This window comes from Stegostoma tigrinum, chromosome 9, assembly GCF_030684315.1.
Source record: "Stegostoma tigrinum isolate sSteTig4 chromosome 9, sSteTig4.hap1, whole genome shotgun sequence".
Taxonomy (NCBI): Eukaryota; Metazoa; Chordata; class Chondrichthyes; order Orectolobiformes; family Stegostomatidae; genus Stegostoma; species Stegostoma tigrinum.
The window spans coordinates 20811954-20839852 of NC_081362.1; the positions used below are offsets into that span (position 1 = coordinate 20811954).

At 43.0% G+C, this 27899-nt stretch overlaps 2 protein-coding genes across 4 annotated transcripts in view; one reads left to right on the plus strand and one right to left on the minus strand.

Annotated features, from left to right (window-relative positions):
* The window catches only part of dhx57 (DEAH (Asp-Glu-Ala-Asp/His) box polypeptide 57), a 118437-nt gene extending 118274 nt beyond the window's left edge, over positions 1-163 (minus strand). The window contains exon 1 of one of the 2 annotated variants that reach the window (XM_048536123.2): positions 64-163. The gene's annotated coding sequence lies outside the window, so the exon portion shown is untranslated. Of the gene's footprint in view, positions 1-37 lie in introns of both variants that reach the window. The other variant, XM_048536125.2, reaches the window with a different exon arrangement.
* On the plus strand, positions 153-26577 carry morn2 (MORN repeat containing 2). Of its 2 annotated transcripts, XM_048536127.2 has the most exons (6): positions 153-331; positions 2046-2084; positions 3685-3738; positions 11379-11485; positions 22642-22778; positions 26059-26577. In XM_048536127.2, exons 1-6 carry the CDS (start codon positions 319-321, stop codon positions 26159-26161), a joined length of 453 nt encoding a protein of 150 aa, XP_048392084.1. In that variant the 5' UTR covers positions 153-318; the 3' UTR covers positions 26162-26577. The 2 variants fall into 2 exon arrangements, with proteins under 2 accessions (XP_048392084.1, XP_048392085.1); XM_048536128.2 differs by lacking the exon at positions 3685-3738 and having other exon boundaries at positions 154-331; positions 26059-26569.
* Positions 26578-27899: the final 1322 nt, after the last annotated feature.

Consider the following 27899-nt stretch of genomic DNA (forward strand, 5'->3'; position numbering starts at 1 on the left):
TCGTCTCAAATTCAAGGCCGGTATTTGTAACATTTACAAAAACAAGCAACGCTATCACACAACCCAGGTGATGTCCATATTCCTCGCGTTCTTTTCCCCTGTGCCGCTGTCTTTTACACAGAAAGCACGGGGACGCCGGCTGACCCGGAAATTATTTAGTTACATTTCCGGGTGAAGGCGGTGCTGGTTGCCAGGGAGATGACTCGGCGTCCTTCTTCACCTGGTTGAAGTCTCTTAGCGTTATTGATTAACACAGACACTACTTCCAGTCGGGTCATTTTGCAAAACTAAAACAAAGAACTTTAGTCGTCTTGACCGATGAAAATGCCAGGTAAGTGTCGTTTGCTGCTAGTCTCTTGAATCGTGAACCGAATGTCGGGGACACTCAGCAACCACAGGTTACCCACTGGCTGTTTCATGCTCCTTTTATCCAATAGATGTTTATTTAGATTTTAAACGAAATGAGTGACAATGCCGTTGTCAATAGTGGCTTCCAACCCTAACCCTAATCTTACCGTTTGATACTAACCCCTAATTCGAGCCCTGCTGACTTTAACTTTAGTCACTGAGCCCTATTTATAATCCTAACTTAACCCTGGCCACTAACCCCTAACTGTAATCCTAATCACCAACCACTATCCAACCTCAACATGAGCCTTAACAGTACCTCTAGATCCTAATCCCTTATTTTTACTCTCAACCTTCATTCCTCGTTAAAAACTTAACCTGTAGCAACTAACTGAAATTCTAAGGCCTGCCTCCCTCTACCTTCTAGAAACTGTTTAATTTCAATATTAGATCAGACTTCTCTGCTATATGCAGATAGTCCATATTTCATGTTTATCTTTTACTTATATTTAAAATAAACAAAATGAGAGGTTGGCAAATTTATAGCACATGTGAGAAGCTGGAACTACACCTTATTTCTCTGTACAATTTGCAACCCCAGTATATGTTCTTCTAATATCTTGGCAGGATAGACTAAAGTGATGTGGAATAAGTGGAAAGTCAATACTGAAGTTAAACAGGTCTGGTATATGCATATAGAAAAGTCTACAGAAACAGTGCTATTACACTCCTCTCCTTAAAGAACATACAAACGTTTGAAACGGAAGCAGAGGTAAACTGTTTTGACCCTTCAAGCCCACTCTGTCATTCAATAAGATCATGGTTCATTTATTTGCATTTTGAATTCTACATTCCCATCTAGTAAAATTTGATTCCCTTGCATAACAAGGGCAGCATGGTGGCACTGCTGTCTCATAGGTCTGTGTGTAATTTGTTTCCCTTTACAGGTCCTCCCGTTACTGCATCCTGCATGCCCCTTTCACAGGATGAGACTCTCACCCCACCCATTCCAAATGTGGTCACAGTCATTTTCAATTGTGCTCTTCAACTAGTCATACATTCTTCCTGCCTTGCAGCTCCTGACTGGATGAACCATCCTCCTGCATGACTCCTTCCCATCAGCTTTACTATACTCAGCCAGTGGTTGGACGTGGTGTGTATGAATGGGTCGGGGAGGTGTTGGGTAGCTCCAAGAAAGCCTCATTCTTCCCTACAACAAGTCTCTCAATTGTTTGTACCGAGTCAAACTTAAATCTTTATTTACATGATATGCTTTTGCACAGAACCAAACTGCATTTGTGACAATGTATATATACAAAGCTCATTTTTGGAATTAAAAAGAAATCTCTCAGTCAGACATTAAGTGCCTTTTGATGAGCGTTCGAACCCAGGAGATTTCAAGCAAACAGTGTAAGTTTGCATGTTGTGCAAACCACATGACAACAGGCCAGACCAGCAGCAGTGAGTAAAGACCCATAATTGGGCATTAATCATCCCTTAAGGGGATGGCACAAACCTAAACAGCGTGGAGGCAGGAATGTGTCACAATCCCCACTCACTACCATCTCTCTTAATTAAATGACCTCCTCACCACCATACTGGTCCATGGAGAGTGCATAAACTTCAGCATTTTGCATAGGTATTGATGACTGTATTTCAAGTTGTAATTGACTTCTATATTTCCTGTTTTGTTATAGTAAAACCAAGAAAGAAAGCTCAGTCCAAGGAAAAAGCAAGTAAGGCTTCATCACAACCTTTTGCTTTTGGTTGATGCCTATTTCGACACCTTTCTGTTTTAACGTGGAGAATCATTTGGTCATCCCAATTCAGAAAATTTGAATACTTTAGGCAAAGTTAAATGAATTGGCCAATGCTATCTAATTGCTGTTAAATGTTTTGAGTTAAATAGAACCTACAAGTATTTACAGGTGAGGTAAGTTTGGTATACAGGATTAGAATAATATAGTGTCTCCTAGTAACCAGGGTTTTCATCCCCTCTGTCTTAAATTAAATAAAATTGAGAAAGATCATTGGCATTGCAGGCCAGCATGATTCCATTGCAAAAAATGTCAACCACACAGTTAAGGTGGGCTATAAACAGAAACAAAATAATTCATATTAGTCATTCCTAGTTTGCAAAGTTAATGAGAGTTAGAGTTTATAGAGAGATTACTCTATGTGCTAACCTAATCTGAGGGTGCTCGATACTGACATTTGTACAAAAGCAGAAAAATGTTCCATACTTCTCACTGATATCCACAGCTTGCTCAGTGCAATACTATAAATTTAAGCAAAGGTATTTAAATACTTTGTACATATGATTCAGACTTCTGCGGTTGAACAACCAGGGAAAGCAAAGCCATCTTATTGAGCTATTGATAAAAGTTTCCTGCCTTTAGCTCACCCTTTGTCAATTGCTCATTCGATTTGAATCAGTAGTCCATTTTACTGTCATGTTTTACACACAAAGTGGCCGAAGGACTACAATGGCATATTCTGACTTCCTTCCCACGATTCAAAATTGAAGCATTGAATCATTTACGAAACCTGTACCTTCATGACATTGCCTGCCTTCACTATGATCCCAACCACATCAGTGTTGAAACTTTTATTTATTATTTTCTTAATTCATCTCTACTTCTGAAACACCTTTATGATCTGCTTCACCAAATTCTTCAAAGTGCTCCATCTTGTTCAAAACCTCACCATTCACATACTGCACTGCACTAAGTAATCACCTTTGTCCTTAACAAACTCGTTTGTTATCCTGCCTCTCGATGACCCCAACTGAAAGTTCTTTGCCTTTATTTCTAAATCTCTAAGGCTAATTTCACAAGCTTGTCCAACATCGCTCTATTCTACTGTGTTTACCGTGGATTCAAAAGACATAAACCTGTGACTTAATTGCACCATCACAATGTAAGGTTAAGATATTTTTCTTTCTGGCTGTTACTCCAAACAAAAGTCTTGTTAAATTTAGCCAGTGAATAAACATATTTAATGCAAACTACAAAAGTCATAAACATGTTTATAAAGTACAGGTTTACGTTTTACCACACACAATGTACAAAGGAAATATGCTTGCCCTCCTCCATCCCAACCCAAGTTGTTTACAGGGAAAATGCAGATTTTTATCACACAGTAGAGCCAAGGAGAAATATGTTGAATAGGCGATTACCAGTACACAACATAAACTTTGATTCACAGAGTGCAGTTTCAAATTTTATATATACAATGTCAAAATCTGGAACCAAGCAAAAAAAAAATTTAATACTTCTACACCAATGCAACAATGACTGTTAAGTAAAGTCACAATTCTCTTTGTCTTTCTTCAAGCAATTATTGAGGTTTTCAATGTGCATGTCATCTTTCCCAATCAAGACAGATATGGTAAGTCAATAGTTGACTTTTGAAAATTAATTAATGAAATGTGGGTATCATTTACCTGGCATTTACTTCCCATTCCTGGTTTCCCTTGACAGAATGGCAAATTGCTGCAGTTCATTTACCATAAGTACACCGGGAATGCCACTAGGGAGGGAGTTCTGGTTGTATTCCAAATGGTAGTTGACAGCAGTAAAGCAGAAATCTATTTTGCCATGTAAAAATATTCTTTCCGAAGGGTTAAACTCTTTTCTTGATACTCTTCCCCACTTACTAACACCCGCTTAGAGCTACTGAAATCAGGATGTTTTGTATCACATGCCCTTATCTACCAGGTTATTTTGCCAGAACCAATGATTACAAAGATTCTTTTGAATTTCTGCATTGAATATGTTCACAATGTTTTTCTAATCCACTTATGGTTTGGAATTATCAGGTTCAGAATACTTAAACAGTATTTTATTTCACGAGAAATATTGACATGTCCTGTTTTTCAAAAGTGATGCAGTTGCATTTGGTGTGTTTGGTGCTAGAAACTAATCATGTCAATGAGAGATTAAACCCCAACCATGAATTTAAATGGTATAAACTTGTGACTTTATTGCACCATCGTGATTTAAGATTGAAACATTTTTCTTTCTGGCTGCTACTCAAAACAAAAGTCTCGTTAAATTTATCCCAACCTTTATCAGAGAATTTAATGTTTTTGTTTCACGCTTTGGTTATATGATACAGTATGGGAAGTATGCAGTGTGCAGTTCATTTCATCAGTTAGTTGAGCAAGATAATGTGACTTGTAATTGTTAAGTGAATGTGTCATATAATTCTACGTAAACTATAATTCTTGATAAACTGATTACGGAGAATAATACAGTATACGCAATGGACAATAGTGTATGTATACTCATGAGAATAATTTTAAAATATTTAAAATAAAAAAGCATCCTCGCAGTCTCACATGCTGCCTTCCATTTCTTTCTAAGGATGATTGTTTGTTTTCTAGGCAGACAGTTAAGTATGGAAATCACAAGGTTGGTGTCTTGTTAATTACATTTTGTGAAAATTTTGTGACTCACTGGACATAGTCACGGTTTTTCAAAATGTTTATAAAATAAATTTGTTGTTAACAAGAACAAGGGTTTTTTGTAATGTTCTCAGCGTAGCACAGTTGCCTAACGATGGTCATGCCAAAAAGCAGCTGTATTAACAACAATCATAGCTCACAGTTGAGTACAAAAAGTGGTGGTCATCCGTGTCAAGGGGCTTGGCTCCTTCTAAGCCCTGCTTAGCCGAACAGAGATGCTGAATATGGGGAGGCATCAGTGAAAAGGAAAATGACACAGAATCATTAGCAAATGTGCAAGGTGACAATCCTGCCAGTTCCAAATTCCACAGTATCAAAAAGGACGGAGGAATCCAGTTCAAACATGTGTGGATTAATGTTGCAGGCCCATGGCAGGGAAGGTTTCCATGGAGATTGTGGCCTTGTCTATGGAACTTTAAGCCATTTTTGTAGGTCCTGATGACGGCAATACAAACTATAGATGCCATCATGTGTGTCACCTTAATCAGGCTGGTAGACACATTTTCAGTGGTCTTACAAGTTATCACTCACCAATTCTAAGTTGCACTCCCACAGAGACATGAATGATATGCCGCCGACCCAGAAGAAAGATCAGTATGACAAAGGGCACGGAAGCAGGAACTCTACTCGAAGCACTGCCATTTTTCACCCACTGCGTCCACCATATATCCAGATCAGAACATGCCATGCTTCCTCTCAATTGCCCATACTTTCTCTGCACGAGCACAGGTGAAATAGTCTTTGGCAGGGCACTCACAGGCTTCAAGAGCCCCAGTGGCTGTCAGCTGTAAACATCCCAAAGTCACAGGATCAGAGCAGTCTGTCACTTCCTCAGCAGCAGCCACAGGGTTACATAATTTAGAATGCGAGAGAAAGTAAAATAAAACTCTGTCATTTGCTAATCAGAAACACATGGGTTTTATGAAAATATTTTGTAGTATCTCTTAACTAAATTATTTCACTGACTAGCGAATGAATTGAAACCTGTGTCTTTATTCTTTGCCATGTTTTGGTTTAGATTTGGTTTTGTTCAGGTATGATGATTAACTCTGAATCATAGTAAACTGTTTACTGAAACACACATAGGATAATCCTTACATCACGTGAATGGCAGAAAATGCCTCATTACCAAGAAATGACAAAAATTTCAACTATCATTCAGTATTTATTTACAGGTATAGTAATCGGCTAAATTTTAAATTTCAGCACCATAAAGATCAGTAGTACATCAGGACACTGAGAGATTCAGTAGCATCTTGTCAATGACTTTTTAACCCAGCCTCTTCATTTGCTTGTGATCTTTCAGTTTCCTAATTAGAGCTAGGTGAGTGTAAAAACAACCCTCAACAGTCTATTTCAGTTCCAATATTTAAAGGCATTCTGCAAAGGTTAGAATTGATATTGTTACCGTTTTCACAGAGCCACAATCTGCATAGGTGCCAAGGTGACCTCACTTCAAGAGCCCACAGGGAGATTTTATAATTTCTTATAAATTGGAGAAAGAACACGACATCAGAAAAATAAGCAGGCATGGCAGTAGGGATCAGCAGCAGAAGTGGTGCCTTGTTTCTGGAGGCAGTGCCACGAAGGTTTAATAATTTGATCAGGTCAAGAAAGGTTAATATCATGACACATTAGAGCATAAAACATCTCCCTCTGCCTCTCACAGCTTTCTTCTCCTCGTTATATCTTCCACCAGTAAATCTTAGAGCTGCGTGCATCCCAAGTTGACAACCCACCAATGTCATTGGCCTTTATACTATAACAACACAAAGCTAGATGGAGGGTGAACTGTGATGAGAATGCAGAGATGCTTCAGTGTGATGTGGACAATTTCAGTGAGTAGGCAAATGCATGGCAGGTGATGTACAATGTGGATAAATGTGAGGTTATCCACTTTGGGAGCTAAAACATGATGGCAGGTTGTATTATTGGAGTGGTGATAGATTCAAAGTGGGTAATGCAATAAGACCTGCGTGTTCTTGTACACCAGTCACTGAAAATAAGCATGGAGGTGCAATAGGTAAATGAAGGTGAATGGTATGTTGGCTTTCATAACAAAAGGATTCAAGTACAGGAGCAAGAATGTCTTGCTGCAGTCATACAGGGCTTTGATGAAACCACACCTGGAATATTGTGCGCAGTTTTGGTTTCTTTATCCAGGGAAGAATGTTCTGGTAATGGAGTAAATGCAACAAAGATGTACCGGATTGATTCCTGGAATGGCAGGGCTGACACATGAAGAGAGTTTGGATTGGTTAGCTGTATATTCGCTGGCGTGTAGGAGAATGAAGAGTGATCTTACAGAAACCTATAAAATTCTATCAGGACAAGACAGGATGAACTCGGGAAGAATTTTTAGATGTCTGGGAAGCCCCTGACCAAGGGTCACAGTCTGAGGATATGGGATAGGCCATTTAGGACTGAGATGAGGAGAAATTTCTTTACCCAGAGAGTTATGAACCCGTGGAATTCTCTGCCACAGAACAATGTTGAAGCTAAAATATTGAAGAACATGAAAAACAAATAAACATTGGAATTTGGCAATCAGTGCAGTTGCATAAAACCCAAGGCATTTCTTACTTATACAGGACTATATTTAAATACATTGAGGCACCAGGAGGGTCTGACAACTGAATGAACCCCTATTGTACATCAGCAGACCTCAGACAGTGGTCTTTCCCCATTGCACTTTTGTGGCAGCTGCCCCAATCTTTAGTGTGTCCTTTGGCCTAGACCTTGGAATGTGCCAGAATGTAACACTTCGTCAAGGTCAACTCTTTGCACTGGAAGACCAACAAGTTTCGGACAGACCGAAGAGTTTATGCCCTTCCAGGCAGAGTCAATGTTGCCTCAGTGCATGTCCCAGGATACAGCAGGTAGAATACAGAGTGCTTTGTCACAGTGTTGCTCGGGATGCATCTCAACAAAAATCGCTGCATCTCTCTCCAGACCTCCCTTGCAAAGGCACATTCCAGCAGGGGATGTGTGACAGTCTCTTCCTCCCAAAGCTGCTTTGAGGGCACAGTGAGGTGGCAGAGTGAGTCTGGGCATACATAAAGGATCTCACAGGTAGCCCCTTTCTCACCACAATATGAAAATATTGTGGTAGTTTTCAGGGTATCTTGCACAAACATGCAAGACAACCTCCTAGTGGTCACTTACCAGGTGAACCCTGAGGACTGGATCCCTTTTAATTGACTGATATTGGTTGATTTGAAGGTACCTTGATTACCATGTCTGCAGTCTATTTCTTCCTGTACCAGTGGGAATGAATCATTGTAGTATATACAAAACTCTCTCATTTTGGCAGAATGCCAACACAATGCGAACATGGCATTGATCAGCTATTGGCACAACCTGCTGCAAAGGTCCTACCCTCCTTTTGTGCAGCTGCTGAATTATGTCAAGGAACTGTTTATCTATCCATATACCCTGTTTTGGGAGTAAAGGTACAGTCACCATAGTCCCACTCTCTCTCATTAGGGACAGATGACTAGTGGTGGTTTAACCTGAAATCTGCCATCCCTACCTGGTCTGACCGGTCTGTGACTCTGGACCACAACAATGTGGTTGACTTTAACTGACCTGTAAGGCAATTAGGGATGGATAATAAATGCCAGCCTAGCCAGCAACACCCACACCCTATGAATGAATTTTTAAAAAAAGTATATGTACCTTCCAATGCACCACATGTCAAGCCTGACTGACAATCAAAAGTTGTTTGTCAGTGTAATTCTTTACATACTCAGGATTATCCAACAAATGTTGTCCAATTGCAGAGTCATCTCTAATGTTGGACGCAGTGTTGCAAGCCTGGGCTGATTTGGTATTGTCACTAACTCAGGTATTGTGAACAATTGAAGTCATGTACTGTTTGATACAATCCACCAGTCTTTAGAAAGTATGACCTACATACTTGGCACCGTATCATCACTGAAATTTATATGCTACATTATTTATTAGGGTGAAAGCCAGAACAGTTTTTGGCTCAATAGCGGCATCCTGTTAATAGCAAATGCCATTTGTATTGCTACTGCACAGTAGCAGCTTGAAATAGCTAGCTTCTCTTGTTTCTCAAACTTTCGACATACCTTGTCCTTCCACAGTAATCTGAGGTAAACTGAACACTTTTCAGGACCAAGGGTCATCACCCTTGGGTGTTTCCTTGGTTTGCACAATACAGAGCTAGAAATTATCTCCTAAGGGGAGCCATTATCCCATGAGATGGTTTTAATGCGTCTTTTTTCAGTATCGAGTTTGCACAGTGAACAAATGACTCATGCATTATGTATGAGATTGCCACCAGGCCAATCATTAAGCATGTAGGACGCATAGGAAAAGCCACTGAAGGTAGGTACACCAGTGACAAAGAACCCCTGGCTGCCTTCTCAACTGGGACATCGATGAAAGGGAGCTGAGTTGACTGTTCCATTTCAAAGGTGAATTCAAAGCTTTTATTTTGCAACAGATTGTAAACTTAAAAAAAAGTTGTCACCATACATGAAATCCATTCCCTCTGGGGTCAGGTTTATGTTTCTTCTCCTGCATCTAGTAGTTTACACTGTAAACAGTTACATGTAAGATCGCCTGCAGAGCAGACCTTACTGTCCTCATAGGAGATAACAAGGTGTAGAGCTGGATGAACACAGCACACTAAGTAGCATCAGAGGAACAGGAAGACTGACGTTGTGGGCCTCGACCCTTCTTCAGAAATAGGCTTTTTTTCTTGCTTTCCACGGCTGATAAAAATAGGTGAAGAATGTGGCTTCTGTTCTGTGGAGTTAGCAATCTTTAGCCGTTTCTGTTTCACCACTGTTTCACTTAGTTTCTGTTTCATTCTGTGCACGTTATCCTATCCTTGAGATGCTGTTTCCCTAGGTTATTTGCTTTGTTATCTGTGTTTTCTTGTTCTTTTCCAAAGTTTCATCAGTGGAGCCGTTAGTTTCTGGTTCTGTTCTTTCTTCCACTGTTACATCAGGATCCCTATTCTCATTCTGTTGTGGAAGAGTGAGTTTTAGAGGTGTAGGTGCATGATTGGTTACAGGATCCTGGTTTTCATTAGATAGCTGTTTCCATCTTTTCCGTGCAGATGAATCTCCCTTGATATATTTTGCTCCCTCCATTACGACCATATATGGAAATCTCAACTGATCTGGAGCTTGAATGAGTCCCAACCGATATTTTCACATTTTTAATACTTCTCTGATGGCCACAGTGGAAAGCAGGTCTAGCAGCATCAGTGGAGGAGAAAACAGAGCAAACGTTTCGGGTCCGGTGACCCTTCCATTTAATAAATATTGATTCACACATTATAACAGATCTAGAGCACTCTGACAGTTGATGATGTCCAGTATGTCAGTTTCACAAAGCCATCACTGCCGTGCCCTCCCGTGTTGACTTTGGCAAATTTCACAATGTTTGGTGTATCCTGAGAAGCTTTAACTATTAAAGCAAGAATGCTGGGGTATATTTTGAAATAATTGCCCCTTAATATATTTTTATATCTGGAGTTTTCCATGTACATGTGTTATGTGTTCATGTTCAGAGACCCTCACGGACTTGATGCAATGACAAGACACTGACCTGTTTAGAAAAACACAAATCCTTTATTACAAAGCAAGTACAAGCTGTGGAGGATCACTGTACTCAACCCAGCACAAAGTGCAGAGTCTCGTAAGCGATTCTGCCTGAGCAGTGGACAGTACCCATTTTTTATACCTTAGAGTGCATAGTACATAAAGCAATTTTACATCTCACAATGGCATGATACATGAAACAGTCACTACATCGGACAATGACATGATACAAAAACAATTACTACATCAAAAACATAAAGAGAGCAGGATACAATATTGGTCGCTCGTGAAGTGGCCGCTAACTGCAGGAGGCAATTTCAAGTTGCCAAAGTGACAGTATGTAATTTCAAGCTGCCGAAGTGTCTGGCTTGAACAAATGTCAGTGCCCTGGCCCCTTTAGCAGAAACAGAAGTTACATTCTTTACAAGATCTCAGAAGTCTCACACCTTTGCAAATGCTGCCCACCTAATCTTATTTGAAACAGTTTCCATATACCCCTGTGCAGTGGGATAAAGATTTACAAAGTTTATACCCAATCCTATTCAGGCAGGAAGTTTTAAAGCAGTGTCTGCATACCTCTGTGTAAGCAGATAAAGAGCATTAATTTGGAGAGAATATAGAAATCAATGGAACATTATCCCAATAACCTCTCACATGCTGGTTAGAGGGTGGAAGTGAATTAGATTTTATCAAGTTTCAGACATGTCAGCCTTCTTTATTTAACTCCTTTCCACAAGCACGAGAAACCAATATCCTTTCCCCCATCTTTTACTTGCTCCCATCCTGTGATCTAGTTAATCATCACCTTAACCAGCTGAGTGACCAGGCAAGTTAGATTCCATATTTCAGCATCTCAGGATTTAGTTCATAATGCAAGTGCTGGAGATTTACTGTTAAGGTTTGGTACATCACTTGAACTGCTTATTATCTTCAACCTTGGAGAACTTTTGCCAAGTCAACTATGTTCTACATGAATTTTATAGATGGGGAATGCACAAGAACTGAAAGTGGTGCACTAGAGAGAAACGGATTTGGAACTCATACAACACACAATGGTATAGTATACACAGGGCAATGGAAAAATGACAAGGTAATTGATATATTTAAACAATCCATTGTTAATGTGTGAACAAGTAATAGCAAGCATGAATGGAAGATGTATGACAGCCAGCTGTTAAGAACTTCAAGAATATTTTCTAATGTTTGTTTAAATATTTCAAAAAGGGATTTTTCTCAAACAGATTTCCTTGAAGTGGAAGGGAAATAGGAAACTTAGATGAGTACTTTTTTTCTTCCAGTGACTCTAACTGTCTATTCAAATGGTTGGTTAAAAATATGACAACTATCTGTAAAATCTCAATTTTTCATTTCATCAGAGACCCTCAAGCTAGCACATTAGAGTGGCATGATGATTTACTGTCTGTTAGACAGCAGTGCGGGTGTTAAGTATGCAGGTTTAGAAAGATATTACCCAACAATTTGCTCAAAATTACATGAACGAGCGATGCGTTCTACAAAATATTTGTTGTTCTATGTTGTTTCAAGTCCTGTTTGAAACCATGACCTTTTTTTTCCTCTTATCAGTCAAAGAACAAATCAAGTCTGTTGACACTAACAAATAAAGGAAACTGCAAAGGAGTTCTGTTCCTGAAAAACTTGCTATGAATCATGACAGCCACTTAAACTTTGTGTTTAGGTATTATAAGAATAAACTTAAAATAAGTGCTTACACCTGCAACCATGTTGGTAATTAGTTTATAATAGACATCAAAACAACATAGTGTCTTTTGCCAAATGGAATTATGTTGCATAAATAAAAACAGAAGGTGCTGGAGAAACTCAGTAGGCCTGGCAGCTTCTTTGGAAGGCAAAACAAAGTAACATTTTGGGTCCAATATGAGTCAACTTCAGTTCTGAAAATGAGTCTTATTGGACTCAAAACATTGACTCTGTTTTTCTCTCCACAGATCCTGCCAGAGTTGCTGAGTTTCTCCAGCACTTTCTATCTTTATTTCAGATTTGAAAAATTGTGAAAATAATGAACAGTACCTCTTCAGTTCCTCTGCCATTTCTTTGTTCCCATTACAACTTTTCCAGCCTCCTTTCTTACCTTTTACACATCTAAAAAAACTCTTGCAATGGATGTAAGTTTGCTTGCTGAGCTGGAACGTTCGTTTTCAGATGTTTCGTCACTTTTTTTTTAATTTGAAAAAATATACTTTATTCATAGAATGTACAAAAAAAAACATTTATACACCGACCCAGTCATGCAAGCCACTCCGGGTTACCCAGGGGGTACGTACACCAACTAAAGGCAAAAACAAAACAAAGAAGAAAAAAAACAAAGCAAAGAAAATACCCCAGCAGTCGTCTCCCCGCACAGTCCCCTTTGGCCCCCTGACCAATTGGGGAAGGTGCCAGCTGGGCCCAGTTACCAGATAGGGTCCTTTTTCCTATTCTGGATGAGGGGTTTCATATGGTGGTCTTTCCCCACCGTGCCTTGGCAGTGGCTGCCCCAAGCTTTAGCACGTCCCTCAGCACGTAGTCCTGGACCTTGGAGTGCGCCAGTCTACAACACTCGGTCGAGGTCAGTTCTTTCAGCTGGAAGACCAGCAAGTTGCGGGCAGACCAAAGAGCGTCTTTCACCGCATTGATGGTCCTCCAGGCGCAGTTGATGTTGGTCTCGGTGTGCGTCCTGGGAAATAGCCCGTAGAGCATGGAGTCCCGCGTCACGGAGCTGTTCGGGACGAACCTCGACAAATACCACTGCATCCCCCTCCAGACCTCCTGCGCATAGGCACACTCCAGAAGGAGGTGATCGACAGTCTCGTCCCCCCGCAGCCACCTCGAGGGCAGCGTGCGGTGTCGCAGAGATTCCGGGTGTGCATAAAGGATCTCACTGGCAGAGCCCCTCTCACCGCCAGCCAAGCAATGTCCTTGTGCTTGTTTAAAAGTTCTGGCGATGAGGCATTCTGCCAAACGACGGGATCCACCCTCTCCTTTTCCTGAAGGGTCTCGAATATACCACTGCCTGACGGCCTTGTGGTCAAAGGTGTTTCATTTCAAAAATTCCTCCACGAAGGACAGGTGGTACGGGACGGTCCAACAACTCGGAGCGTTCCGCGGCAACGAGGCCAGGCCCATCCTTCGCAACACCGGGGACAGTTAGAACCTCAGTAAGTAGTAACACTTGGTGTTTGCGTACTGAGGATCTACGCACAGCTTGATGCAGTCACACACAAAGGTAGCCATCAGGGCGAGGGTGGCGTTCGGTACGCCCTTTCCCCCATTTTCCAGGTTTTTGTACATGGTGTCCCTGCGGACCCGGTCCATCCTCGACCCCCAAATGAAGTGGAAGATGGCCCGGGTGACCGCAGCGGCGCAGGTCTAGGGAATAGGCCAGGCCTGTGCCACATACAACAGTACCGAAAGCCCCTCGCACCTGACAACCAGGTTCTTACCCGCAATGGAGAGGGACCGGAGCGTCCACCTGCCCAGCCTCTGCTTCAGTTTGGTGATACACTCCTCCCAAGTCTTAGTGCATGCCCCAGCTCCACCGCACCAAACACCCAGCACCTTCAGGTAGTCTGTCCTGACGGTGAAGGGGATGAAGGAGCGGTCGTCCTAGTTCCCGAAGAACATGGCCTCGCCCTTACCCCTATTGACTTTGGCACCCAAGGACCGTTCAAATGGGCCACAGATGTCCAATAGTCTACTCACCGACCGACGATCGGTGCAGAAGACGGCAACATCGTCCATGTATAGGGAGGTCTTGACCTGCAGGCCTCCGCTGCTTGGGATAGTCACGCCCTTCAGGCTCACGTCCTTCCTGATGGATGTGACGAAGGGTTCCACACAGCACACGAACAAGGCAGGAGAGAGCGGGCAGCCCTGCCTGACTCCACATCTGACGGGAAAACTGTCCGATTCCCACCCATTGATCGAGACTGCACTAATGATGTTGGTGTAGAGCAGCTGGATTCAATTGCGGATGCCCTCCCCGAACCCCAATTTGGAGAGGATGTCCCTCATGTAAGCATGAGAGACACTGTCGATGGCCTTCTCCTGATCCAGGCTGACGAGGCAGGTGTCCACCCGCCTGTCCTGCACGTAGGCGATTGTATCCCTGATGAGTGCGAGCCTCTCAGCGATCTTCCTGCCCGGCACAGCACAGGTTTGGTCAGGGTGAATCACTGACTCCAGGTCAGACCCGACCCAGTTGGCTATGACCTTGGCCAGGATTTTGTAGTCCACGTTCAATAATGAAATGGGACGCCAATTCTTAATTTCTTCCCTCTCAGCCTTCCTCTTGTAAACGAGGGTGATGATGCCCTTCCTCATGGACTTGCACATTTCCCCTGCCCGAAGTGCACTATCGTACACCTCCAGCAGGTTCTGGCCGACCAGGTCCCACAGAGCGGAATACAGCTTGACCAGTAAGCCATCGCTCCTGGGAGTCTTATTCCTCTCAAAGGACTTGAGGGCTCTGGTCAGCTCGTCCAGGAATATCAGCCGGTCCAGCCACTCCCTCGTGCTGTTGTCTAAGACCTCCGTGATAGACGACAGGAACAACTCGGAGGCCGTGCTGTCCGTGGGCTTCGCGTCGTACAGTCCGGCGTAGAAGGATCTGGTCCTCCACGGAGCGGACCCTGGACCGGAAGATTATCCTGCAGGCCTCTGCCGTGAAGAGCGAGGCTTACTGGCCCCTCACCTCGCGGAGGTCCTCCGTGACATCGACCCCCATCAACTGCAGAAGGAGCAGGTTCTGCATTCTTTTCTGGAGTCGCGACAGCTTTCCCCGCCTCTCTCTCGCCTTCCGAACACCCTTGAGGACACAGAACCTCTTGATGTTCTTCTTCACCATCTCCCACCAGTCGCCCGGAGACTCAAAGAGGGGTTTCACGGTTCTCCAACCGGCGTACTCCCTCTTAAGCTCCACTACGTTCTCTGGGGTCAACAGAGTCATAATGAGCTTCCAAGTCCCCTTGCTGGCCTGCTGGTCATCCTGTAAGTGACAGTCAGCCAGCAGGAGGCAGTGGTCAGAGAAGAACACCAGCTCGACGCCAGTGGACCTGACTGAGAACGCCCGTGACACAAACAGGAAGTCTATCCTTGAGGGGATAGACCTGTCTGGCCGCAACCAGGTATATCTCCGCTGCGCTCCGTCTGCAGGGGTGCTGAAGACGTCGAGCAGCTTGGCGTCCTTCACCGTGCCCATCAGGAATCTGGACATGACGTCCAGTTGACTCCCCCCCCCCCCGACCCGCTGTCCCCACGCCAGATCTTCTATCTGCATCGATGATGCAGTTGAAGTCTCCGCCTAGGATGACCGGCCTGGACATAGCCAGCAGGGGTGGAAGCCGCTGCAGAATGGCCAACTGCTCACTCCATACCGCTGGGACGTACACGTTGATCAGCCTCAGGGGAGCGTTCCTGTAGGTGACATCAGCCACTAGGAGGCGCCCGCCCCCCACCTCCTGAACTTGACAGATGGTGAAGTTGCACCCCCGCAGCAGAATAGCCAGTCCCAAGGAGCGACAGTCATTACCCCCCGACCCGATCAAAGGCCCACAATTCCAGGCACCCGACCATTTCCCATACCTGCTGAGGTGCGGTATCCCGGACTCCTGCAGAAACAGGAGGTCTGCCTTGACGGTGGTCAGGTAGGTCAGTGTGGACGCACATCTTGCGGTGGACTTGACGCTGCGCACATTAATGCTCACAACTCGTACCCCTATTGTGGGCAGTGACCGCAGTACCCTCCTCGAGTCCAAGGTCCTGTCCCTTCATGCCCATCGCCCGGGCGAACTGCTGGATGCTCTCCGTGCTCAGGAAACCGTCCGTGCTGCCTTCTGGGTGGCATCCCCCTGTCGGGTGTACAGAGGCAGGAGTGTCCGGGTCTGAGTCAGGCTGGGGACACGCTGTTTGCTGCTTCCCGTCTGAAGGTTCCGGGAGGCCCTCCAGGGCCCCAGCGGCGCATGGCTGGGTGTTGGAGGGACCCTCAGGATGCCTCCCGTCACCTGGACATGGGGTGCTGCTTTCCTTCTCCCTTGAGATCTTTAGCTTCTGCTTTGTGTGGGCCTCCTCCAAATCCCCCTCATCAGAAGAGCTCTTATAGCCCCCCTGTAGCTGCCTCTTCCCGCCTGATGGTTGCGGTGCCGGGGTCCGCCGGCGCGCCTTCCAGACCATCGTCCACTCCCCTGGGTGACCTGTCGCCTCCTCCATCGACTCCAGGTTGTCTGGGCACGACCTGGCCCTCCTGCACATTAGGGGGGTCCTTACAGGGGCCTGGTGCCTTCCTCTCCTCCGGGAGGGCTTGCCCTGCATTGCCCCTGCCGGCGACCTGGGCGTAGGTGGTCCCCCGCCAGAGGCATGCCCTATAGAGGTGGCCCACTTCCCCGCAAAGGTTGCAGCTTTTTTCTTTTGGGAAATCCTTTGCAAGGTGTCCCTCCTCCTTGCAGTTCCTGCAGATGGTGGCTTTGCAGTCGGCCGCCACGTGATCTGTCCTACCACAGGCATGGCAGACTTTGGGTTGCCCTGCGTAGGTCAGGTAGCCCTTGCTCCCTCCGATCGTGAAGCTGGACGGTGGGTGTACGATGTTCCTGTCCGCACCCATCCTCAGCATCATCCTGACCTGCCTCTTACTGGTCCAGATCCCAAAGGGGTCCATGATGTTGGTTAGGTCCCCTTCCACCTTCACGTACCTTCCAAGGAAGGTCAGGACATCAGCTGCTGGCACATGCGGGTTGTACATGTGTGCAGTCACCATACAGCTCCTCTGCACCAGCATCACGAACAGCGGGACAGCGGTCAGTACAGAGAGGGGGCCCTCACCTCTTTTCTCCTTGAAAACCTCCAGGAAGCGCTCGCAAAGCTTGGCACTCCTGAAGGTCACGTCGTAAAAACCTCCTCCGGGGAAATCCTGCAGGCAGTAAATGTCCGCAGCAGCAAACCCACAACAGTCCAACAGGACCCTCTTCATGAAGAAGGTGCAGTCCACAGGTGCACCTTCATCCACCTTCTTCATGGAAACGCGGATGGTGTTCCAGACCCCCTGACCCAGGGCACGAGCACTCGCCGCAGCCATCGTTGCAGGTTGGCTGCTCCCCTGAACCAGCGTTAGGCCGAAGCCAGCATTAAGATCCACCGGTTGCAAGGGTGCACAGCCAACCCGACGTCTTCCTTCCACCTCCAACACAGTCGCGCTGTCCTCTTCTCGGTCCACAAAAGAGTGGGTCTTTATTTTGTTCTAGATGTGAGCTGGCTCACTGAGCTGGAGGTTCATTTTCAGACAATTTGTCACCATTCTAGGTAACATCATCAGTGAGCCTCCGGTGAAGTGCTGGTGTTCTGTCCCACTTTCTGTTTATCTGTTTAGGTTACCATGGGTTGGTGATGTCATTTCCTGTTCTTTTTCTCAGGGGGTGCTAGATTGGCTCCAAATCAATGTGTTTGTTGATGGAGTTCCGGTTGGAATGCCATGCTTCTAGGAATTCTCGTGCATGTCTCTGCTTGGCTTGTCCTAGGATGGATGTGTTGTCCCAATCAAAGTGGTGTCCTTCCTGATCTGTATGTAAGGATACGAGTGATAGTGGGTCATGTCGTTTTGTGGCTAGTTGATGTTCATGTGTCCTGGTGGATAGCTTTCACCATCAATGAACATTTCATTTACTTGTGATGTAACTGTACAACATATGGGCCATAAAAAGCACCTCTTCCTCTCTGCACCAAATTCCTGTGCTGCCTATGTGATTCATCCCCACTCCATTCCCCAGCTGGCAAAAATAGAATCTGTCAGAAATAAGGGCATGTGGGTGCCACCCACAATTTGTAAAGGTCTCTAATGAAGGTGAAGATCTGTAATATGGCTCTTAAGTGTCAAAAGTGGATCGACAGACATATCTGGGAGTTTAGTTACATGATTAGTTATAAGTAGTGATACAGGTGATAAGGACTTCAGAAAGGAAACAATGCAATGGGATTTATTGTTTAATGGATAAATTGAGAGGCATGTTAGAATGTGGAACTCGCTACCCCAAGAAGTTGTTGAAGTGAATAGAATTTAGGGGGAAGCTAAATATAAGCACACACGGGAGAGATAAATAAAACAATAAGTTGAGTGGACTTGAAGAGGTTGGGAGGAGGCTTGTCAGGAATTTAAACACCACCCTGGTTCAGTTAGCTAAATGGCCTAGGATTGTGTGCAGTTGCATTTTGTTGTGAACACTATCACCACCGGGTGGAGAAATGACAGCACAAGTCAGGGAATTCAGTTGCAACCAACAATGTCATGTGGCCAAACTGTACATGTTCACCGCCATGTTATCATACACTTTATAGGGCTTAGTTGTCGGGGTGCAACCCCAGCCAACTTCATGGCCTTCTGGCTCCAGGGTAGCATGGCAGCTGGAGATGGCCAGGCAGTGAGGCAGCAGCAGCAGAGCAATTACGGCAAAGATGGGGCGGCTAAGGAGATCGATTCTGCAGGTACCACTGTGGAGGGGAAGCTCCACTTCTTTAGCCCCATTTCCCCTGTGCGCAGATTCCCAGCCTCATGGAGTTAGCGGTGCAGACTCTTCCTGCACCTTGTCACTGTCAGCAGATGTCATAGGCTGTGCTTACACATGCGAGTGGACCATTTGTTTCTGTGCTATAATGCTTTATAATACAAGTTTTGCTTTACATTTGTGAAAACATCTCTTTCTTTTAATTATTTGTTTGTGTTGTCCATTTTCCTCTGTGATCACCCCATCTCATATTTTATCCAACTAGATGGTCATTAGTGGTAGTACTAACCCCTGCCAATGCGACAAAAGAGATGGATAAATCAATGTGGACGAATGGCCTCAGTTATTCACAAACTTTCAGAAACCAACACCTAACTTTGAAATATTCTGGCACAAGTTTGTTTGCAGCAGTGGAAAATATTGAAGCCTCATAAATTTGAGGGAGAGTCTGGGAATTGGTTCAATTAAACATTGCAGATGCTGCAACCCTGAAATACAACCTTGAAATACTGAGCACGCCTGGCAGCATTTGACCTGTTTACATCACAGTCTTACAGCTTTAACTTTGTTTCTGTTTCCACAGATGCTTCTGGACATCCTGAGCATTTCCTGTATGTTTTGTTTTTATCCCAAATCATGTGATTGTTTGCAATGCCATTAAAAAGAGAAACTCTTTCAAAAGCAGTTTGGAAAACATTCACATGTAGAGACAATGTTTGAAAGCTGATGGTTGGAATGTTAATGTGACTGCACCAAGGCTACACGTATAATGTGTTATCAGCTCACACTTTGTTGGATGATAAGCAATTCTTTCAGTATAGTAAACAATGAATCCAAGTTAAAGGGAAAGTATAATATTCTCATTTATAATAACAGTAAATAGATATTTTTCTGCATTGTAAAGCATTTCTGTTCTAATCAGGACTGACAGGCCTAAAAACTGTTCTGGAATTGTGTGCTCCACATGTGGTTAAATTTCCAGGTCTTACAGTTTTACTTGAATTGTGTGAATTTGCAGCTTATGCTGTTTGTAAAGAAAATTTTTTAGGACACAATACATAGATGTTTAAAGCACAGAAGGAGACCATTCGATCCATCACCTCTATGCTGGTCAACAAAATGGCAAGGTTTCCTAGAACTGTTAAGCCATAACTGGAGTACTGTGTGCAGTTCTGTTCACCACATTATTGAAAGAATATGATTGCATGAGAGAGGGTGCAGAGGAGATTTAATATGTTGATGCCTGGCCTGGAGAGTCTCATCAATGTTGAAAGATTGGAGAGGCCGGAGTTGTTTTCCTTGGATTAGCAAAAGTCGAGAGAGGACACGATGGAGGTGGATAGGTTATGAGTGGACTCAGTGGGGTGAATAGGAAGGCACGTTTTCCATTAGTAGAAGAGATAATAACCAGAAGGTATAAACTTCAAATACACTAATTGCACTTTTCCACTCTTGGCCCACAATCTTGGAGGCTATGACCACATGTGAATATCTAAATACTCCTTAAATGTGATGGGAGTTTCCGATGCAAACACCCTTTCAGGCAGTGAATTCAAGACTCCCACCACCCTCAGAGGGCAAAAGGTTTTCCTCAGCACTCTTTGTGGCCTTCAACCACTTACCCGAAATCTATACCCTCTGCTTATTGATTCCTCTACTCGTGGAAAAAGTACTTTCCTATCCACCCTATTGATACCCCTCATAGTCTATCCACCTCCATAATGTCCTCTCTCAACTTTTCTGCTCCAAGGAAAACAATTCCAGCATGTCCAATCTTTCAGCATTAATGAGATCCTCCAGGCCAGGCATCAACCTCGTAAATCTCCTCTGCACCCTCTCTAGTACAATCATATTCTTTCAATAACATGGTGATTAGAACTGCACATAGTACTCCAGTTATGGCCGAACAGTTCCAGGATAATGTTGCTACTCTTGGCTTTATTAGCTAAGGATTAGAATATAAGTTTCTCATTTGCCTTCTTAACCACATTACATGCCTGCCCTGTTACCTTCAAGACTCTATGGACATGCACACCAAAATCCTTCCTATTTTCAGGATTACCCAGAGTCCTACCCCTCATTGTGTAACCCCTTGCCTTGTTTGGCCTGCCCAAATGCATTACCTCACACTTCATTGTGTTGAATTCCATTTGGCACTGTTCTGCCCACCTGATAAGTCTATTGATGTCATCCTGCAGTTTATACCTAACCTCCACATTATTTATCACCCTACCAATTTTTATGTCATCCATGAATTTCGCGATCATACCCACTACATTTAAATCAAAATTGTTAATGTAGACCACAAACAGCAAGGGCCCCAGCACTGAGCACTGTGCATTTCCACTGGAAACAAACTTCCAGTCACAGTTACATCTGTCTACTGTCATCGCGTACTTCCAGTTTTGGATACAATGTGCCACTTTGCCTTAGATCCCACAGGCTCTTCATTTCTTGACTAGGTATGCCATGTTGGAACTTATCGAGAGCCTTGCTAAAGTCCATATAAACCACATGAAATATATCACCTTCATCAATACTTCAGTTTGCCTCCTTTAAAAGTTCGACCGACTTTGTCAATCATGACCTTCCTTAAAGTAACCATGTTGACAATGCCTGATTAATCTAAGTCTCCCCAAGTGCCGATATATTTTCTCTCTCCGAATTCTTATCAATAACCTACCCACCACCAAAGTTAGACTGACTGGCTGATAATTTCTTGGTCTATACTTTCCTCCCTGTTTTAATTATGGGACAATATTAGCAGACCCACAATTCTCTGGTGTCTCACCTGTAGCCAGAGAGGATTTGAAAGTTACTGCCAGGGCTCTGAGATCTCTTCCCTTAATAGCTGGGAAATGTCTTATCTGGTTCTGCTGAGTTATCCATTTTTAAGGCTGCCAAACCTTCTGGAACTTCATTGTAAACTTCTAGTATGTCATAGTCCTCCACTCTGACATCTGTACCTGCCTTGTTCTTCTCCATTGTGAAGCCTGACATGAAGTAGTCATTGGGGTCCGTGCTCACAGCTTCAATATCCACATACTACCTTTGGACATTGAGGCATTTTTTTATGTATATTCCTGTAAACCTCTTGGCATGTCCTTCTATTATGGCCAGCCTGCAGTCATCTGACTGCTAGCCTGTAAACTACCCATGAATCTACTTTGGGCAAATAAATCCCATATGAGACTACCTCTTCTTGTCCAAAATAAGTAGTACATACATGTGCACATCTCCATGTTTATAACATGGTAATAGTTTGAGAGATAGTGGAGCAAAGGATTTAGCTAATTTTTGCGTTTGTATCAAAAGATCAATTCATTTTGTAAGTTGGTTCATTTAAGTTCTGATCTATTATCGTGCATTTTTTCCTTTTGGTGAAGTTCAAGATATCCTCTATGTTCTGAGCATTTGATGTGACTGAAGAAGTTGATAAATTTATTCACTGATAATGTCATAAAGCACTTCTTCATACAAATGGAATGGGAAATCAGCAAGTTTTCCACCTTGATGTGGCCAGGCAAATTGAAAATTTCTAAATTAGAACTGATAAATTGTTGTTAGGCAAAGAAGCAGCTCGGTCAGTCAAGTTAAGATTAGTTACGATTAGGGGTACAGGCTCAAAGAGCTGAATGATCTACTTGCTTTTGTCCCTTCAATAAGAAACATCATAATATTTTACAATGTTGTATGTAATAAAGTATAGTATCTTCATAAGAGTTTTCTTTCTCAAAAGATAAATGGCACTGGAAGACTGGAACACCCATCAGGTGCAATATATGAAGGAGAATTTAAAGACAACAAATTCCATGGGACAGGCACCTACATGTGGCCAAATCAATTCAAATATATTGGGAGCTTCAATGAGAACAAGTGAGTGACTATAGACATTTAAATAGAGCTTGGTCAATGTCACAGAGATGACAAGGATTCAATTATTATGAGCAATGGAGTTGTCATGATTGCTTGGGGCCAAGATTTGTAACGTGTATGGTTGGTCAGTGCATGACTGCATGTGAAATGCAGTTCAAGGGCAAATGTATGGCAACACTGAATCTTTGGATGTCTGATTACTGTAATTGCTTCTACCAGGACCTCACATTGCAAACAGGTCCGCTTCAACAGTGCAGACCAAACACTGGGTATGAATGCATTGGCAGTCATTTTTTTCCTTATTGCATGTTGAAATTTGTGGTGTTTCCGAATCACACTCTGTGTGATTCCCCTAATAGTCAGGATTATTCCCTGCTTCATTATTTTGTTTTGCTGTCTCTGTCAACTCCCTCAGTTTTCAAGCCCCCCCCCATATTCCAGTCCAACCTTTTTAATCGGATCACAAACATCCTTTTCCTCTTAGTACTTGGCAAATCACATTGCCATACCCACTTTAGAGATCCACTATGGTCCCATTTGAAGTCAGAGTAATGGTGACTTGAAAATGAAAGCCTCCCACAATTCTCCATACGCAGCACAATGTGGTGGGTGGGGGGGAAGATTCCACCCTTAGATTCAGAATGACCGCCCTTCATTATTATCCCCACAGCACGTTCTGATCCCAACTGATGTTATTATTGCACAAGTCAGAACCCTGACTGAAATTTGGCTTGATAGATTTTATTGTGTTTTGAAGAAGTGGTTTGTCATTGAAAGATAGGCATACAATGTTGCTGCTTTGTTTTCAACAATTAAACAGAAATATATTAAGCAAGAAAAATAAAGATAGAATAGAATAAACTAGACTATTTACTTATAACACAAACTTAAAGATTTTGAAACATGCGGTAAAGTATAATCCCGTTAAATTCAAAACACTCCTTTACAAATCCCAAAAGCATCCCTGTACAAGGCACACACCAGAAAATCCCTTTCTCAAACACTTCAATGGATTTAATTTGACTTAATTCCCTATCTAGAAAATCAGATAGCTGCTTCTTAGAGCTGTCATGCACCTGATCTTAGAAGTACTCAGCTTCAGATAATCCTTTCTGGGTTTTATCCAAGCACTTCTGGTCTGAAACTTTTGCTACCTTGTTCCCCTAAGGTACCCTAGTGTTAACAAATCTTAACTGTCTTCTCCCTTTCTGAGGAACAACTTAATATCTGAAAACATCTGCCACACTGCCCTAAACTGAAAGTGAAACTGAAAAAGGTCTTTTGTCTCTAAACCATAGACAATTCACCTAAGCTTAAAAATTCCAGAAACTTCTAACTGAAACCTTGAGCTACAATTGTTTATCTTATGAAATCATAAGCCACCCTGAGGTGAATAAAACCCTACTATTTCTGAAAATTTATCCTCAAGTGTTGTTTTAAAAATCACCATTGCTACAAAAACACTTGTTAATTATTAATTACTTCAAATAATATAAATACAGATAATCCAAATTTAACATGTAATACTAAAAATATGTGCAAGTATGTATGCATGGCACAGTGGCTCAGTGATTAGCACTGTGGGAACCAAATTCAATTCCACCCTTGGGCAACTGCCCGTGTGGAGTTTGCATAATTCTCCCCATGTCAGCACAGTTCCCTCCGGTTCCCTCCCACAGTCCAAAGATGTGCAGGTTAGGTGAATTGGCCATGCTAAATTGCCCGTAGTATCTAGGGATGTGCAGGCACTGTAAATTAGCCATGGTAAATGTGGGGTTGCAGGGACAGGGTAAGGGTGGGATGTTCTTCAGGAGGCTGGTATGGACTCAATGGCCTGAGAGACCTGCTTCCACACTGTTGGGACTCTATGATCACACAGTCTAAGTCACAAGTATCACAACACAACACATATTTGACCCAGATGTGAGCTTCTCACTTTGCCCAACCAGACTTATTTCTGATAAGACTCAGATTATTATTGCCCAAACCTTCAGAACTGACTGTGGCCCAACCACTGAACTGATTTGTGTTGAAGCTGCTGTCCTAATGTCCCTTCAGCTTCCTATGTACCTGTAATCCTCTAAGAAACTGGGCTTGACAGAGTACTGATCAGGGCCTAATCCCTGGATAGCAAATAGAATGATCCCCAGACAGCAGTAGACCAAGAGGCTGGCTGATCATTGGCAATCTCAGTACTATAAATCAGACAAACCCATTGACTGACTGTGATGATACCCTCTGACTGGCTGTACTTCCCCTTGATCCCAATGAGGATGGTCCCTTTTGAATTTCAGGCATGGCCTTTTGGTCAAAGCACATGTGTATTTGCCACATAAGCTTCTGACACAATCTGTAGGTATTACATTGACGTAGCATGATGCATGCAGCAACATGTCCATCCCCTTGACTGTTCATTCCTGCCCTTCTGTTTGTGGTAAAAGTCGATGCAAACCAGAAAAGCTGAGAGTCTCAAATTAAGTACAAAGTGAGTGAGCGCTAAGAAAACAAGTTAAAGGGTTTAAGATGAATCCTCTAAATGTATATGCTGCCTGCGTATTCATGTGTGCAAGGCAATCTGGCAGAAGAATGCAAGGCATAAATGTTCATGAACAAAGTGGAGTTCTGAAGGATTGAAGTGGTGTGAGTTGACTGATAGCAAACACCATGATTTGATGAGGCTGGTAGTTTGGTGAGGCTCACTTGCTTAGAGAAAGGGTGAAAGAGGACTGCAACTATCAGACATGCAAGGGTAGTGATAGTGACATTGTTGTTGGATGAAGGTCCTTTGAAGCAAGTGATGAGCTTTTGCGCCACCATAACCGCTGACTTTCATACCGGGAATTGGCAGTGTTTTTTACTTTCTATTTTCTCAGGAAGAATAGGGAGCTGCACAGAAGGAGGAGAAATTAGCTAGTAATGAAATAAGGGAGCTACCACAAAATTGGAAATTATTTCCTTGATAAGGGGAATCTGATATTTCTCATTCTCACTGTACTTTTCCAATTTTCTATTTCCCATGGCTGCTCAAAGCCTGGGAAAATTCTGTCCCAAGACTTTTAAGTTAATCAATAAATATTTTACAGATTAATTGACTATTTTATGAATACTGATTCTTTTGAGAACTCACAAACATGCATAGAAGCTGACCTTTTAAGAAGCCACGTGAAGCTTGTCTATATTCTGCAATGTTCATTCCATCCTACTTGCTAGGAAAAGTTATATAGAGAAAACTTAAATGTCATTTCAATTATATAATTTTTCATAAATTCTTCCTTTGCAGATTGGAAGGGGAAGGCAAGTTCATAGATTCAGAAGGCTATGAATGGGTTGGCACATTTCATTACAGAGCTGCACCAGGGCTGAAATTGAAAATGGATATGTAATCCCTGACTGGATGAAACTTGTTCCTGGAACATTGGCATGTGATCACATTTCTGTATGACATTTTCCTTTAAATACCTTAAGTAATCTTTGAAATACTTATTATGCAACTAAAACATTAAGTAAAAATATAGTTTTACTTTTCAAAGAAACTAACTTATACAAATTCTGTTTAGTTTAAATGAAATCATTCAATTGTTTGGTTCTAACATGTTTAATAAAACAATAAAATATTAACTGGGATATTCTGACTGTCTTTTGTTGTATCCTGATCAAATAATCAATTATTAGTATTCAATATGTTCCAGATGTGGGATTGCTGTGTTGGTGGGACTGCTTATCCTGAAGTGTGCGCTGTAATAAGAGTTTGATTCATATTTAACATTGTTACAATGCCAATAGTCACAGTATAAGATGGAGAATATTAATATTACATGAAAAAGCAATAAAAGTGATATTACTAGACCCAAGTTCTCCATCATCCTTTCTACTGTGAAGTCTGACACAGTATTCATTGAAATTATCCCCATGTCTTCTGGGTCCACTGACACATTCCCAATAAAGTCCCTAATGACAGGAGGCATTTCTGAAAATATTAGGTCCAGAACTGCCCCCTTGTTGGGCTTTCTCTGTACTAGCTAAAATAAGTTACATATAGAACATAGAACATTACAGCACAGTACAGGCCCTTCGGCCTTCGATGTTGTGCCGACCTGTCATACCAATCTGAAGCCCATCTAACCTACACTATTCCATGTACATCCATATTCTTGTCCAATGACGACTTAAATGTACCTAAAGTTGGCGAATCTACTACCGTTGCAGGCAAAGCGTTCCATACCCTTACTACTCTCTGAGTAAAGAAACTACCTCTGACATCTGTCCTATATCTTTCACCCCTCAAACTAAAGCTATGCCCCCTCATGCTCGCCGTCACCATCCTAGGAAAAAGGCTCTCCCTATCCACCCTATCTAACCCTCTGATTATCTTATATGTCTCAATTAAGTCACCTCTCAACCTTCTTCTCTAACAAAAACAGCCTCAAGTCCCTCAGCCTTTCCTCGTAAGACCTTCCCTCCATACCAGGCAACATCGTAGTAAATCTCCTCTGCACCCTTTCCAAAGCTTCCACATCCTTATAATGCGGTGACCAGAACTGTACGCAATACTCACAAGTGCGGCCGCACCAGAGTTTTGTACAGCTGCAGCATAACCTCTTGGATCCGGAACTCGATCCCTCTATTAATAAAAGCTAAAACACTGTATGCCTTCTTAACAGCCCTGTCAACCTGGGTGGCAACTTTCAAGGATCTGTGTACATGGACACCGAGATCTCTCTGCTCATCTACACTGCTAAGAATCTTACCATTAGCCCAGTACTTTGCCTTCCAGTTACTCCTACCAAAGTTCTCCTGAAAACAATTTATGAATCTTGCTCCCACCCTGCCTTGGGCATTAAAGCTTACCACAGTTAATATTTGGGCAGTTAAAATCCCCCACTGTTACTAACATCATTATTCATACATTTCTGTGAGATATAATAATCAAGCTGATCATTTTTTCACTCCCTCACTCTGTTTGGGGCCTAAACCAGCAGATTACCCCTTTTCTGTAACAAAAACAGAAGTGGCTGGAAAAGCTTGGCAGGTCTGGCTGCATTTGTGAACAGAAAATCAGAGTTAACATTTCATGTTCAGTTCAGTTTTTGTTCCTGATTTACAGCATTCACAGTTCTTTCA